Genomic DNA, 18,120 nt, shown 5'->3' on the forward strand with positions numbered 1-18,120 from the left:
TAGACATTGAAAGTAAAAGAAGGTACCTTAGTTACAGTCGTTTGCAAACGTATGTAACGTAACGTATGTAATCTAATAATCTTTTTTTTCAAAACCATACCGTTCAACCAAGTACTCTACGTGGTGCAAAAGACAATATTTTTGAAGAAGAAAATTAAAAAAAATTGTTCTACTGAATATGTTTGTATTTAAACTTGAACCACTTTACTCGTGTCGACTCATTCAAATTATGTAATATGCCACCGGATTCTCCGATTTGCTCCTTCCATGGCGTAAGTAGGTAAGGTATATCTCCAATTTCGTTTAGTAACCAATCGATGTGAAAACCTGTTCTATTGCAGTTTTATGTACCTTCGATGGGGATTCCCTCTGGATGGCGATATCACAGATTAACGGCGATATCTATAAAATCTATATAATTGATTTTTTATTATACCTGAATCACAATCTCCGTTTTAAACACTCAAATGCGTGCGAAAAAAAGCCTTTAAAACACACGTGCTTTAAAGTTGCTAAGTAACGATACTTCAAGTATGACTTTTGAAACTGTCAACTGAAATAAAAATCCTCTTGGTCGCTTTCTGTAAATGCAGAACATTTCTTTGGCTTGTAACTATCCTTTGGTTGAAGCTTTCACAAACGCGCGTAATTTAGGGTATGCTTCCAAATCTGTTCGACTTTTTAATCGCAGCATTGTTCGAAGTTTTGAATGAATGCACCAAAAGATAGAAGATTTAAATACCTTTGACATTTCCTTCATATAGGTATGCCAGCATTATCGACGCATTTAAGACTTTATTCGTATGTAACTTCCTATTCATCCATGGAAACAACTTTTCATATTCTTTATAATAGGCTTTACTGGATTTGGATTTTACACCTACCAACGTTTGTTTAGATTTTACAACAAGCTATTTAATGGACGGTGTATTATCTTTTTCAACGGAAATCGTTTTATTCACAAAGACGGTAATTTTTTATAAGCAAACGTCAAGTGACATTTCCATGGCAATCGTGAAATTACGAACACCCAGCCCACTTAATTAGACATGTATTCGAGTATAACGTCAATATGATTTCATTGTATTTCCTATTTTTAAATTATACTGCAGGTATAATAAAAAATACTATAAGATACACGTGTATAATTGGTCTTTAAATCACTTGCAACGTTAAAGGCACTCCGCTTTGCGTCGTGCCCTTAAACTCGTTGCGCGTGCTTTAAAGACTTGATTATACACTTGTATCTTAATATACTATTTTTCATTGTTTATGAATAAGCAATGATTTTATATACCTTCTCGGTGAATATCATCCGTAGTAGGTAGTTCACTTTAGTGAAAGCTGATAAAATAGGAAACAAGCAAACGAGGAATTGGGGTTTAAGAGCAGTTAAATTATGAATGCAAGTATTTGCACGTAAAAGTAATGATTTACACTTACATTATTTCTTTTTTTCCCGTATAAGTGAAATGAGACCGACAAAAACTTCTCACACACGTATATGACGGATAACTTTATGTGGAGCGTAACTCGAATTTTTTTACTTTCTGTTCTCATTAGGTAGCTACTTTGCAAAGTTTGATCTTTACCTTCAACATATGTCTAATTATTCGTAAAGCAGTACTTTACAATAACTTTTATAAACTTTAGCAGTTTGGAACTCCAACAGACGTTGGTTCCTTCATTCTCTGAAGGAATCCGGAAGACACCCATTGTATAATGTTAAAAGTGGAGGACATATCCTGAACTTTTCGCATAATAAGGCGGAAGTCAACAGATGAACTTGTTTAGTTGTGACTATTATTCGTGTTATAATAATGTAATGCGTAACCTTGCCCTCCAAACCTGTTAAAGCCACATTTTGTCAAATAATGTAGTTTTCTTTTAAAGTACATAAAACGGTTTTATAATAATGGGCAGGGGCACTGCGATTTTAAAGAATTGAATTTTTCTATCAATTTTATGTTTGCTCATTATCCACATGAGATACACATGGCTGTGAAGGATAGCGTAGCTGTAGAATACGTTAGGCCATTTCAATCAGACAGAATAAAACGTTAAAAAAATGAGTAAATTGCTAGCCGAGTTTAAATGTAGGTTAGTAATAAATTGTTATTCATTTTAGATTTTTTTTTGTTTCTGTTAACCAAAATAAATTATAAAGGAAATTATTTAAATCGAATTAACCTTCATAATTGATAATACTACGCACTTTTACTCAGGTTTAAGAACAAGATGTAATGAAGTTCTGCTATAGTATTAACATCGGGGATTATAATAGTCGTTATACGGATGGTTGGGTAATTCTAACAAGTTAAAAAAGTAATCGTAAACGATTTACAAAAAGCGCATTTCCACTTGCATTCATTTCCCATTTGTTTTCATATGTATCAAATTTCATTCAAATACTTTTATAAATAAAAAGTTTGCAATTCGGTTTATAAATGGTCGAGATGTGAAAAGGCACTGTGAATTTTAAAGCGATTCAGGTCATAACTTACTAATAACGGAGATGTCAAAGCGATCGGACATTTCTAAAAAAAGTTATCGTTCACCGGACAGATAGATGGACAGACAGACAAAAGAACAGACGGACAGACCAACAGACAAACGACAGACAGCAATACAAAATTATAAACGATTTCTAGGATCGTTCATAAGCGGCAAAAGTGTAAAATTATGGAACATGTAATAAATGGTTTTTTGGTTTTTTTAGAATAACTCTTTTTGTAAGCGATACAGAAAAAAATCCTTCCTTGGTGTAAGCCTCGACACCATAACGAATCAAATAGCGAAAAAAGTAGAACAATAACTCTTAAGATAAAGAACTAGTCAGTAGCTGTGATTACTACTTCAGCGATCTCCGTCCAAGCAAAAGTCAAGTCCTTTAATGTTCTTGAAAAGTTCAACGCATTTGCATCGGACTGTACAAGTATTTAAAAAAGTAGATGCAGATTCTGCCACCATATCTGCGGCAGGAGAACAGTTCTTGGCCAATTGTACGGGGTTGGACAGGAAACAATATCACAACAATTTTCTAAGACACACACCGGTTCTTCAATGATATGATCCAGGATCCAGGCAGAGATACGATTCTTTTTTTAATTGTTTGAGAGACGGATAACCGATTTCTTTCAAATTTACGATTAGTTTGCCCAAGAACTTTACTACACTGCATTTTTTAATGACCTTCACATAAAACGTACTGTGCTACTTCAATACAGGCATAACTTCTCTTTCTAAATCTCGAAATAGCACCCGAACTCCAGTGCAATCCGTGGTGATACCGTTTGATAATTTTTTGTTTTCCTTTCCGCCGCGGATACTTTGCCGGTGGTTTGATTAGTAAAATGATCATCTTATCGTTATCTGCATCCGCCGCAAAACATTTCAGCGTTTACTTGGGTTTTCTGATCGTTTCGCATCACCATGAGCAGGATAACTTTTACCATATTCAAAAAAGGTGCTAAGAAGCCTATGACACACGAGTCGATTGCGAAACGACCGAGCGCAGCGAGGGAGTTTTGTAATATAACGAGGGGTTGTTGCTTTTGGAGTAGGACGGAACCGCAACTAAAATTTTTAATTCATGCGACATATATACATGAATTACCACTTCTCATCTGACCAGACCATCAGAAGCTTTGTGTACCGTATTGATTGATTCCCATCCCAATAAAGAATTCGCCAGATTTAGCGCCAGATGACCATCCTTTTTCCGACGATTTCTCCTAAAAAATCTTCTTTTGTTATAAAATGGTAACCTCTTCACACTAAATACAGTTACTAATAGGTAGATACGCGTAATATTTTTCATAATGGAATTTTTCCTCGCACATATCATGCCCTAACGGTATACAAGTACATTAATTAATTCCGTTAATTTTAGTACTCATAAATTTTCAGGTAGTGCGTGCTAATTTTTTTGACATAGCCTGAAATTATTCACACACTTCTTACTTATTTGCCCGTATTTCAAACATTTAGTCAAATTTCTGTTATGGTCCGCACATACCGGAATAGGTTGATTTATTAGACAATGTATACACTTAACTTTTCTCACACATCGACATCTTATCCGTGTAGAGAGAATCTGAAACAATGCATCAACAAATTAGCTCATTGATGGAAAGGTCATTAATGTGCGAATAAGTTTTAATTTTTACGCAATACAATAGCCCGTTTCTCATACAACTTCGCATCTCATTAGGTTTTGAATATAATGATCTTGGCATAGAATGTTTTCACTTACATTTTACTGAAAGCAAGATGAATTCAAGTACATGTTGCAACTCGTTTAATTACTTTTTTTACAAAACAATGTTAATACCTCTTACGTGACATGTTAAGTATAATTTCATAGTTTACAGTTAAACTGGGAACTTTCGGACACACGCGCGTTAAGGCACGATCTTTTGGATGAGTTTGTTTCGTGTGTGACCCATAACTTCTTCAGTGAGTGAAAATAGTCACGATTAAACGATTCACATTCTGAAAAATCACTTTTCTTTTCTTGCAGGTTTAATTTACAATTTTCGTCTAGTCAGCTTTAATTAAAGTATAATTGATAATAGTAATCATGATTGCGTGAAACTGTACAAATAATTTCAAAACATGTTTATTTTGTAATTAAAATTGCACAAAAATTGATATATTCTTGTAATGGCCACGTTTAAAATTTTTCAATTAAACTGTGATTTACTAAACACATTATGATTCTTTTGTAAAATGTGGCTTTTGTTGTAAAATTTTACGGAAAATCGACATTTTCGGTGAAGGCTTTAGTAGGATGATTCTTTACGGACAAAACGAATATCTTGAAAACAGTTTGTCGGAGGAGAGTACTCACAAAGGCAAAATGTATCGCCTGGACGAGACATATCTACAGGTGAAGCCGAAGCGAATATCTTGAAAACGAAGTGTCGGAAGAGCGTACTTATAAAGGGCAAGTGGAACGTCTGGACGAGACACATCTACTGGTGATATCAAAACTTTCAGTGCAAATATCTGCAGAACGGAGAGTCGGAGGAGGGTATTTTCAAAGGGGGGAAAATAGTCTAGACGAGACACATCTACTGGCGATGTAAAAAATTAATTGACAATATTCCGAAAATGTTGGAGGAAGGTACCTACAAAGGAATAATGCAATATTTCTGAGAATTTCTCAAAGGGCTTGATTCTTTTTGCATTATATAGCGTAGATTTTGAATGTATGCCAGGCGGCTTTTAAATGCTTATGTATAAAGAGCTACTCCCAGTTAATCATCTACCAAGAAGGTAAACACCGATAAATATAGCATGTTATTAGGATATACGGGGTGTCACTTTTAAAACTTGCGATCGGCCATATTTTCCAAACTAAAGAAGATATTGAAAATCTCGCAAAACCGTTTCGGAGGTATCGAGGGGGAACCAGAATGACGTTATGAGTGACAACCCCCCACCCTCCGTTGACCCCCCAGCACCCCCTCTTCAAAAATCCTAAATGGTAACCCCATACTTGTGACACATCATTGGAAAGCTACTGAAAAATGCTTTCCAGTGGTACCAATAAAGACAATTTAACAAAAAAATAATAATAATTAACAAAAAAACTAAATGTTGACATTGAGGGATTTATGGCAAATTGGCCAAGAACTTCAACCTGAGCTGCTTCATTAAGCAATCTTTGTTGGTTTCTTTATTTATTGATAACAGATCCCGTTTCTTCGAATTTAGCGACCAAATCTTGAACATAGGCATGGCTTACATTTCTTCTGAGATGTCTCTCATTAAACGTTCTAGCTGTTCTAAAAGATGATAGATTTTCGGAGCCATAAATGAATATTATTTCCACACCTTCAGCTGTACTGTAACTCAATAAAAAAAGAAAGCAACCAAGATTGCTTAATGAAGCAGCTCAGGCTGAAGTCTTGGTCAATTTGCCATAAATCCCTCAATGTCAACATTTAGTTTTTTTTTGTTAATTATTAAATTGTCTTAATAAATATTGACTTTATTGGTACCACTGGAAAGCATTTTTCAGTAGCTTTCCAACGATGTGTCACAAGTATGGGGTTGCCATTTTGGATTTTTGAAGAGGGGGGGCTGGGTGGTTAAGGAGTGGCGGGGGGTTGCCACTCATAACGTCATTCTGGTTCAATGTGTAGAACACTTTTTGCTTAGAATTAATTTTTCTATCCATTCCTGTGTCAAAATTACAATAAAAAATTGCAACCACCGAGATGGGGTGGCACCTACCCCCAGGGTGAAAGCGTCCTTCGGCATGATATAGATTTTGATCCTTAGGTTATTCCCTACCTACTGTCAAAAGTTAATCGATTCATTTTGAAAAATTTGCTAGGGTAAAACCTTCATTTCCTGGATTAGAGTTGGAACATGGAATTTTGTTTTGAGTTAACATTAAAAATAAAGGTAAGTTTTTATTGATCAGATAGTAATCAATGAAGAGTCAGAAATACAGCCGAGGGACTGGATATCGGGTTCTCAGTCTGGTGAGAATTATTCACTGAGAAACCCCAAATGGTGATTATTAGAGAAGGAATTGTGTTCTTAAACCAATTCAAAGCATAGAAGGCAGGCGTAACCCATGATTTCCGGAAATCGAAAAGAGTTTTTGGAAAACCGTTCAAGATAATTTGTTTAAGCTTTACGCATAAAAGTAAGAGTAATGTGCCGATTGAACGGCAATGCAACGACGGCAAGATGGCGGCGCTTCTGTTTAGACCGGAAGCCGACACTAACATAAGGCGATATTTCGAAAATGGTTTTAAATAATATTAATGTGAGAATGAAAATTTTGACCTTTTAAGTATGGCTAGACAGGTCCAGAAGTCTCACAAGGCATTTAAAAGGCTGGAAACCAAAGTCGTACTACAGGGGATTTTAAGATGAAACCACGAGTTCAAACAAGAACCCATATGAAGGGGTCCGTTGTGGTTTTGGGAGCGATAGCTATTGACCCTCAAGTATGTTCCAGAAGACCAGAAGGTTTGCTAGTGATGCGGGAGTGAGTCAAAAATCAGTTATATCCATATTGCAATGGGGTCATCCCGCCTTCATTTTTTATTTCTGACCCACAAAGTACATTCAAAATAAAAAGACCCGTGTGTCCTCAATTTTTATTTGCGAGTAAACTAAACCCAAAATAAATTATTAAAAAGCTGTGTTTTTAGTCCGAATTTGAAACGCTTCAGACTAAATACGTCACAAACCTACAACCAATCACGTAGAAGTGAGCTGGCAACCTTACGCGAGGGTCTGACGTTTGTCACATTTGACGTTTTGAGAGGGATGTTTAACTGCATCTAGCACGAAAGTGACAAGTGCCTGTGACAGATGACGCAAGTTATAAATGCCATTCTCCTGCAATATTGCCAAGTCGTTATGTCATCTGAATGGTTCTAGGAGCTGATTGGTCGGGCTTATTACGTCACAGAGCCCGCCACAATCATATCGTTTTGAATAAACCTTTAAAACCGCACATGTTCATTATTTTTTTGCTAATCAGCCTCTATTTTTAAATAAACTTTTACTGTCCAAAAAAATGTTTTATGGTTTCAGGTACACGCTTATTAAATTAGAACTGCGGAATTCAATTATACTGTAAACCCCCATTGCACAAGTTTCATCCATATCACATTAACCTTCATCAAGAGCTGTATGATCAGGATCGCGTCAACTTTTGTAATTGGGTAGCAAGACAATTGCCAGGAAATAAACATGTTATTTTTTCTAACCAAGCCACTCTCCTTAAATGTGGGGAGGTAGGATCTCTTATGCTAGGTATTTCTTATTAACAAGATTTAAATTTTTATTTTTGTTTGGTTATTTTCCCAACGGTAAACAGACAATATACACTGCCTGGGCGCAGGAAAATCTACACCGGATTATAACCATGCAACCCTCCCCAATTTAATAAAAGTATTTAAATCCGTTTTCGAAATATGGCCTTGCAACACTTTCAAAAACTCACTCTGTATATTGCATGCTTTCTTTCGAATGACCTTTTCGGCGTTGTCAAGTTTTTTTTACTATTAAACCAGAATGGTACCTTCGAGGGGGGTGGTTACGTATGGGTCGCTGAAGTCGGGTGATCGGATATAACACAAACTCACTGGTCGTCGTTCATCAGCTTTTATTTGGTCGCAACACGAGATAAGTCTTAATCGGGGAGATGTAGTCGTGATCGGGAGCTGTTGTCGTAATCGTGATATTATGCAATTCTGTTGAGGAGACAAAATGTAAACAAGTTAAAAAGTAATCGTAAACGATTTACATAAAGCGCATTTCCACTTGCATTCATTTCCCATTTATAAGATGCAACTTCTGATAAAATCGTAAAAATCCGGCCACAAATATGAAAGATAGCGTTGCACATGGGCAATCCATTTTTGACGTGTTACTTCAATTTCAGTTTATGAGAAGAATTTCATTTCAATGCTTTTCTAAATAAGAAAGTTGGAACTGCGCATGCGCAAACCTAAATTTTAAAACTATTGTTAGATTTTCCTTTGTTCCAAGCGGCTAAGTATCAAATTTCACTTAAATGGTGCCATAGATAAAAAAGTTGGCACTCAAAAGAAAATTTTGAGACTGGCGCTCGATGATCCTTTATTCCAAGTGCCTATGTATCAAATTTCGTTTAAATTCTTCCATAAATAAAAAAATTGGCACTGCGCATGCGCAAAACCAAATTTTGAAATTGGCGTTTGATTTTCCTTTATCCCAAGTGCCTATGTATCAAATTTCCTGTAAATTCTTCCGCAAATAAAAAAGTTGGCACTGCGCATGCGCAAAACCAAATTTTAAAATTGGCGTTTGATTTTCCTTTATTACAAGTGCTATAACGTGAGGTTAGTTCGGCGCTGTAAAACTCAAACCCCGCCGCATAAACGGCCAGCTAGCTCAGATTCTTAATTAAAAGAAGGGCTCGAGATGAGAATCTTCCACAGCGGTTTGTTCGTTTGGGCATATAACATAACTTTTTGATCTTTGGTAGTTACTAGAAATGATTAGTTGAGCGCCACCCAATTTTGCACAAATTCTGACCTCTCCTGTTGTATAGAAATTGGGAAAACACAAGAGAGCCAAATAATAAATTCACTACGAGCAATTCTGATTTATTAATCCTGGCAAAACGGTGCAGGATCGGCAAATAAAATGTATCTTCAATACGACAATAACAAATACTTTAAATGACAAAAATAATCCCCAAATACATTCATGAACACTTCCTTACTGATTACGTTACCAGCCCCCTACAACAATGATCGAGTAAAAATGTAGTTAAGATTTCAATGGATTCAAAGTTTGAATTAAGTTAACCCGAATAACAACTCATATAGGCAACACTGGGTACAAGTAAATTAAAAATCTTACCTTGAATAACACATACGCTGTCTCCTCCGAAAAAGAGCTCTCCTTCGAAGTTCCAGTTCTGTAACACAAAAACAAACCCCAAGCTACAACGCTCGGAACGATTATATGAGCCAGAAGGGCCAAAAATAGCTTACTCGTAGCCGGCTCGTTTACCCATACGTTAAATACAGGTGCGTTGCTCTTGAAGAGAGCCACGACCTCAAACACTAGATGCGAACAAAATACAAAGCTCCGATCATAAATCGTCGGAAGGTTACACTAGATTAACGGTATTGAAGCAAATAAAAAAAAGGTTGTGTAAAAGATCGTATCTTCCGAAAATTCCACAATCAGCTGGTCGCTCCCGGTATCGTTTAGGTGTTAGCGCTGATCTACTCGGTGGTACGCCGGATAGCTGCCGGCAATCAACAGGTGTTCGTACTCCGGAATATTCGCAAGATGCAAATTCATTAACATACAAGGATTCGTCTGTACAAGGATTGACCGGTACAAGAATTCATCTACTACATGGATTGACCGGTACAAGAATTCATCTACTACATGGACCCCCTAAAAGTAATGAAGATGTAACACTCCCTTAACGAGATTTTTAATAACATACCTGAAATCGTCAGGAGGGTAATGAAAAATACTTAAATCAATGAAATAGGGAAATTATCCAACCTCAAATTGTGAGTATGTAGGTAGGGCGATGAACTTCTACCAGATATATAGCCTCGCAATGGAGAAAACGGCTTCTGAGTTACTCTACTCGACAACGCCAATAAAAAGGTAAAATTGCCAGAGATTTCACGTGAATGATGGCAAATATTACCCACTGGTTTAAGAAGAATTCACAATGCCACGCTCTACAACAAGTACAACCTCGTTGGCTTTAAAACGGAAATGAAGTGAAAAATTAACGCGATTCTGCGCGAGGAAAGAAGCACGCGTACAAGTGACGCCCTCACCTATATCCTGCCTAACCTAGCAAGCGGTAATTTTGAAATTTGAATATGAATAAACTAAACTGTTACAGTGCCTATGTATCAAATTTCATTCAAATACTTTTATAAGTAAAAAAGTTTGCAATTCGGTTTATAAATGGTCGAGATGCGGAAAGGGCACTGTGAATTCGATTCAACTTTTGGCATTGCGTATTATATGGCTAAAGCTATGCCCATATTGAATTTCATGCAATTCAGTTCATAACTAACGGAGATGTAAAAGCGATCGAACATTTCTAAACAAAGTTATCGTTCACACGGACAGATAGATGGACAGACAGACAAAGGAACAGACGGACAGACCAGCATAGCAATGCAAAATTAAAACGATCTCTAGGATCGTTAATAAACGGCAAAAGTGTAAAATTATGGAACATGTAAAAAACGGTTTTTTGTTTTTTTTACAATAACTTTTTTTGTAAGCGGTACAGAAAAAATTCCCTTCAAGACTTTAGTAGAACAAGACTCGACACCATAACGAACCACAATCGAGAACCAAATAGCGAAAAAAGTAGAACAATAGCTCTTAAGATAAAGAACTAGTAGCGTCGCAAAACTAGCGGACGGACGGACGGACGGACGGACAAAGTGGCCACAATAGTGCATTTTTTTTTTGTGGAAATGCGCTAAAAACACAATAATATGTATTTAAAAAGATTTCTGTGTTTTATTTGTAGGTAACTAATTTATGCGTTTCACTATACCATTTCGGACATAAATTTGGCTTTGTTTGTTACTGTTGTCATGTTCGAAACCGTTGTTTTGCACCCCGCCCCCGGTGAACGTTGTACCACTTAGTGGTAGGGATTTTCAGAAAGATTTTTCATCCCTTTCTGCGCTACGGTTGCTGAGGTAGAGGTTATACGAGAAACGCAAATTTCCGGAAATTTGTAGTGACATTTTGGATTCTTTGGTTAAAAAAACATATTTAAAAATAAACGTCTTCATAAGAGTAAGAGAAATGAGCTTAAAATAGCAATAGAGGTTTGTAAATTATTGCGCCTTTTGTGTTTTCGGTTGTTGTTGGTTGAGTTGGGCCACTTGCCACGTCTGAGGTCTTAACTACACCTACAGTTTTCAAGATATTTAGTTCGTTCTTTTTGCACTCGGTAGCTTATAGCTCTGACACCTTAACAAAAAAAAATCTTGACGATTAACTTTTTTATTAGTGGAGATATTTTTTTGAAATTTTAATCCGAGCTTGTTCTAGTAAAGACAAAGCATATGGCATATTGTAAAAATCAAATGTGCGCATGCGCAAACTGCGCAATGTCAAACTTCTTACGTTACACGGTTACACGACCGTTCGGAAAGTTCTGATAGATTCATGGAAAATGCGCTACAGTTACTCGCCTTACCCTTGGGACCGACTTTTTATATTTCACTTAGATTTATTTGGAAGTTTTCTGTCGGGTAAATTCAACGGGCACATTAAAGACTAAGTTCCCTACACAATCTATAAAGGTAATTGCTAAAGTATACAAGAGATATCGTTCATTTTGACAATGACGCTAACTGAAAAGTGATACCGATTACAGATGTAACATATATTTACATCTGTGATATTACGGACGAGTAAAGTCAAAGTGGTAAATGTATTCGATAATATTACATGTACCTATGACTATGGTAACAACTTTGGTAACTAACAGAGCAATTATTAAGTTTTTGTACCACTTAAAAATAAAAATAAATGAAGAATAGGTCTATTATGGGAAAGTGGAATGATCCTATACCCATTCATATGCAGTACCTATGTATGTACAGGTTCACTAAAATATCAAGAAATAAAAGAAAACTAGAAATGTAGAACAATAATCTACCGAGACTTAGGTGTAGCCATACTATAATTACAGCAAAAGAACGTTTCCGTTCGTCGTCTAAACATCCAGGTTTCACTTTTACTCTCCTAAAGCCGGCATACGATGAAACGCATTTTCATTTTTTCACACACATTCCACCATTCAGATGAACAAATTATTCTACTACCTACGGCAAAAATGTACAAGATGTAAAAGGCAACTGCGTGAAAAAGCGAAAACTCATAAATAAGCAACAGTAATGATGGAGTTGATGCGTAACTCTCTTATAAATCTGGAGCACTTCCTGTGTGTAAGCAATTATTACCCACTTACACTTATTAACGTATGCATATTTCTTTACATAGATGATGAAAATAATCAACTTAATCACAACATTTAGTGTGGTGAAAGTTTACTGAATCATTGCAGTAGTCAACCAAATTTGAATGGTATATTGACTATCGTTAACACCATTTTGTGAATCGGTTACGGTTTTAAAGAACTATCCATTTTTATGGGCAGTAATTAAATGCTTGTGATTGCTAAGTTTAGTAATATGGGTGTGTTTATTTGCAGGATGCTTGAAGGAGTCTGGCCATCTGATAACGAAGTTTCCAATGAAGCGGCAAGATGAAATTTTTGTTTATTTATGTAACGGCGGTGACTTTATTTGGAAAAACAAGTAAGTAATTTTCAAGTTTCTACATTCTTATGAATTTATACATTTGATATCAAGTTGTATCAAGTGACTATCCAAAATTTTACGTTTGCGGACTATGTCCCCCCAATTCTCAAAGGTGGGTTTCTTCTTTTCTCACTGCGCTCACAACACACACACGAGGAAGCCTGTTTGATCGTTTGGAACAAAACCCAGAGAAATACCCAGGTCGCCATGTACGAGATTCATTGTTCTACCAATATGTAAAATCCGCTATTGATGCCTGAGATCACGAAAACTGAAAGTTAGTTGTACCAAAGGATCATCGTCAAAGTGTTCTAATCGAATGTTATAATAATGTCACCTTTGGATATGTAGGGGTATACCCGACCTCTTGGCGTATGCATCAGCGGTACTACTGGCCTAAGATGATGTTTGACGTCAAACTATTTGTGTCACAATGTTCCATATTTGTGCTCAACATAATCCAGAACAACCGCGACCTGCTGGACTTATGGGTGCCCACCCTAAACTATATGAACCATGGTAGATGATTAGTCTAGATTTTGTGGCGCCTTTACCTCGATCAACTCAGGGACGTACTCACGTATTAATGGTCAGATAATAACTAAATTCGTTCTTCTTTTTCCAGTTCGAACAGCGAGTACTTAAACTCTCATTAAGTGTATCGAAGAATCTGTCTTCCTACTCCTCATTTGTGATAGTAGAGTCAAAATACACAGCCGTCTGATTTTAAACCTTTGCGAACATTACGGTGTTAAAGTGAGGTACACCTCATTATATCACCCACAAGCAGATCCAGTGAGTAAACTTTATGGTTATACAGCTTATCTCAATTTATGTCAAAGACAATCATAAGCATCAAGACAATCATTACATTGTTTGTGCCCCTAGAACTGCGAAACATGGGACCATAGGGGTCCGTTATGTCCGTGGTAAACATGAGTGACGTCACTCCATACCGGGCGAACTTTGGAAAAGAATTCCGTATGAGGGGAGACAGTTTTACCACGGACATAATAAGGGACACCCATGAAGCCACATTTCGAAGTCGAAAAATACCTAGCTGGTCTCCAACAATTGTGTGTCAAAATCGTAGCTCGCAGTCAAGCCAACTATGACCAAAACAAGCGCATTTATGACCTACGACAACCACCTGTTACTTACGAAATTGGAAAAAAGATGTGGAGGAATAAAAGCATTTCAAAGGCTATCCGAGATTTTACAGCTAAATTGGCACCATGATTTTTAGGACCTTTCACAGTGCACCGAAAAGTGGGGAACTTAAAGATGGTCAAGGGAGGTCCGCTGGTATTTGGCACGTACAAGACCTCAAACCCCACTTTGAACTCGAAGACCATGGTTAGTTCAGCTTTGGACAGACAGAAGGACAAAATCTTCACATAAAGGGAATTTTTTTCGAAAAAATCCTCTACAAAGTGATTTTTAAAATAACGCAAGTAAATGTATTAAAATATAGTTATTTTGGTTATTCAGTAACGAATAACGCAATGAGAGTCTCTTTTGCTTCTGTTTTTTGTTCCTTTGTGCATCCAGCTGTTACACAGCAATATAAATTTACTAAGACTTGTTAAGTAAAAATATTATCAATACTTCTTACGTTCTTACGTAATCATGAAAGTGGTACGTCGTATAACCAACATTAAAGTAAATGAAACCGAAACCTACTTTTTGACAGTTATGCGTATTATGCTTATCAATTTTACTGATTTTCTTAAACACTTATGAAAACATCATAAATAAGATTAAGTAAAGATCATATTTTGTGACATAAGTAAACTCCAGACCACCAACTTTCCTGGAATGTCCGGAAACTAGAGCTTTGCAATTTATTTCTTAAACGAATTTGAGATGATAATCGACTTCACAGTGAGCATGCGGACTAAAATCTCGTGACAGATAGTAATGACCCAATCAATTAAATGTGTCACGCTGTTTAGGCACGTGGCATTCAATTACAAAGGAATTTTGCACTTCCGATTTGCAATATTCGCGCAGTTACATAATTAATGTCTATTTTAGAATGTATTAAAATTTCAACTAATTTGTTACAACAAACTTTGCGTATTATCCAAATGATAAATGCTTCTTAACGGCAATTGTATAAATTTCACCTTATGAATAATAGCATTAATCATAATGGGTGTTGCGATACCTAGCAATTAATGTTAAATCGAAGATTGCGCCGATTTGTTACTCGATCATTTTGGTTGCTAATTAGTACGTTTTAACCATTATATCAACCACGCCTTGCATGTATTCTTCTGTGTTGTACTATAAAAGCAGTTGCGCTTGCCTTATGCCACTAATATTATAAGCTTCACTTCGTTCATTCAGTAGTTTACAATGATTTCTTCACATTCTTCCGCACGATGACTCCATTCATCGACACTTCGCAAGATCTGTATAATATTGAAGTGTGTAATCGGATCAGGAATATTACATAATAACATAGCTATATTCTACAGCACTTATCGTCATCTTCCTTTCGTGATTTTTTCTTGGAAGTTAATAAAATTTCCCACGTTATACCTACCAATCCAGGAGCGCCAATTTTATTCTTTTATTTTAAACGTTTTTCTTTATAAATATATATATTCAGTCACAGTGGACAGGGTGTGGACAGTATTTAGTTCTTTGCCGAACTGGCAGTCGCCAGATACGATATTTATATATTTTATTTGTTTATTTATTGTCTCTCTTGTTCTAGGCCCTCAACAGGCTTACGCCCAATTACAGAGTGACCCGCATAATGCTTTTTAGAGGTGCCCCTGCAGAAGGTCTTAAGTTATTCTATACTACTCCGGTATTTACCTTGCGAATTAGGAAAACTGCAGGAAAACCTAATTCGGAGTAGCCGGCGGAATGCTCGAAACTGATCTAAGGAAAATCCCATCTCTGCCACAGATGAAAAATTCACCTCAAACCAGGTTCGAACACCCGACCTCCGGATTTATACCCCAACGCTTCTACCACTGAGCTATAATGCCGGTCTTTCAAGTAGAGGGGAGGTGGAAACTGTGAGCGGGAAGAATGTTTTAAATAGCAGAAGAAGACGTGAATCGTTTTTTTTGTGGACGTTGAACGTAGCTGCTTATATTGTTTGGGGGTATGCCATTATCGAAGCTTTTTGAAAAGACAGTAAGTCTTGTTAATTATAAACTTTTGTGGAAGAATGTTAGAGGGTGTATAAAGAAATTTAAGTGGTCGTGATGAAATTGAATGTCTAAGTCGGGTTTAAGTGAAAGTTTTGTATACGTTTACGAAGAAGTTAGTCGGAGTGTTGTGTGCATCAAGCAGTTTTTGCTTAAGTGAAGCCTTTCTTTAAGGTCTTCAAGTACCAGTTAAAGGGAGTTTTTTCACCCTCAAAGAGCCAATTACAACGAACCCAGTTTTGTCTAAATCGAAATTTTAGTGGAATCAACGAAGTGAAATTCCCGAAGTAAAATCAGTTGTTGAAAAAAAAATGGCGCTCTGATACAGAGTACACATACCACGCAACAAGCGATCGATAGAACAAACTAGTTAAAAGAAATCTTAAGTATCTAAAGGTGTTAAATAATCCAAAATATCCGGTCGCATCTATGAGATCAAAAAAGAGTTGCTGTCACCTTTGGAATTGTTGTTTACATGGGAAATCATATTTAACTTGAACTTCCGAAGACGACTCGACGTCAATCCTTTTTTGATCGCCCGTTATAACTGACGCAAGTACACACAAATATTAAACGATGGTACTTTGGAAACTCACTTCTTTGACTTGCACTTAAATTTAGATTTTGACGATACTGACTTTGTTTCAATTACAGATGTAAAATTTGCTCTTTGATGAAAAATTACCTTTAAGAGGTAACGTGGGTAACTTTAAAGAAAGGCTTACATAAGCGAAAAAACGCTGGAGTGACAACACTCTGACTTTTTTCATAAACTCCCTTCTTTAATCTTTATTCGAACACCTTAAACGACGTAATAAAAATCATTTAGAGCACGCGACTAACATTTTTCAACAAAACTGTACAATTGGCAAGCTGGACTGTCTTGCAACAAAATACGCTCGTCGCTCAAGTACCGGACCTGCGTCCACTACGGCGAAACAGCATCTGCGATTAGAGGTGCTTATCTTCGAACTAATTAACCCACTCTTTTATCGCAATGACCCGAGATAAGACTTTTACAAAATAATAAACGTAATCTTTTAACACGTAATTTCTTCACAATTAAATAATAAAATAAACAAAATACAAGCAACTATTAAACAGATTAACAACATTAAATAATTCTTACAAAATCACACTGGCTCAAATTCAAATACCATCGTCCAAATTGTGTTCATTCTGAATTAGTGACCAACATTTAACGTCAAAGAAAATTGAAATCCACACATATAGGGCGACGCAACATTACTGTAGGTGCTGAAAGCCAACAAAACGTCCTAAATATAGCTTCCGCCAAACTCATAAATCATAATAATGTACTTGCTTCACTTCGTATATACGTTATTCGCGGATTTGCAATAATTGCAAACATTCGTATGCAGCGTCACATCATGTTGGAAAACCTTTAGATATCAAAACTTGATCTGCAAAGTAACAAGGTCTTGCCTTGAAAAAGGCTGTTAAGAGGTTATTAGTTTATTTGTTGGCAATTTCCTTATATTCATTCATAATCTTCTGTGCGTGTGTTTGTGACTCCTAAACGGCTGGACGGATTTTGTTGAAATTTTTTGTGTGTATCTCAGTGTGGATGGTTTAGACTCACAATTGGGCCCGATCGCGTTACAGGATTTTTCTAAAATCGCGTTTTTCGTTGATGTCGCACTCTGCTATTTCGCGTACTAATCAATACATGTGCCAAGTCGTTCCGATGTGTTTACATTGTTAGATTCTGTACGCTGGGTTTCCTTTGTCATATACAGGGTCCGGCAGTGGAATGTGACGTTTTTCGCTACACTGTTGTGATTAGAAATTTTGTTGTAAAAAAAAGTAAAAATCTGAAAAGTAATACTCATTGAATGCAGTTTTTAACAGTTTATTATTTTTTAAAAATTACAGATTTTAAATGTCCACCATTACACTCTATACATTTTTCAATATTTTCTCTTGCGTGGTTCATAACTGCGCCTCGAAGTCAGGCGTTCGCACAGTACGGGAAGAACCAGAAAACCTATCACAGACAGTTCCATGCGCATTCCACTTCTTAAACCATTGCAAAAGAATGTTCCGCGATGGAATGCGACAACGTCTTGGGA

General features: G+C 36.4%; 1 protein-coding gene across 2 annotated transcripts in view; it reads left to right on the forward strand.

The window, feature by feature from the left end:
• Positions 1-18,120, forward strand: part of LOC116164537 (cadherin-89D) — a 64,462-nt gene that overhangs the window by 11,272 nt on the left and 35,070 nt on the right. For both annotated transcript variants that reach the window (XM_031478732.1, XM_031478733.1), the window contains exon 2: positions 12,749-12,854. In XM_031478732.1, coding sequence (XP_031334592.1) covers positions 12,803-12,854 — 52 coding nt within the window. In that variant the 5' untranslated portion in view covers positions 12,749-12,802. The remainder of the gene's footprint in view (positions 1-12,748; positions 12,855-18,120) is intronic.

The sequence above is a fragment of the Photinus pyralis genome, unplaced genomic scaffold, assembly GCF_008802855.1.
Source record: "Photinus pyralis isolate 1611_PpyrPB1 unplaced genomic scaffold, Ppyr1.3 Ppyr1.4_LG2, whole genome shotgun sequence".
Classification (NCBI taxonomy): Eukaryota; Metazoa; Arthropoda; class Insecta; order Coleoptera; family Lampyridae; genus Photinus; species Photinus pyralis.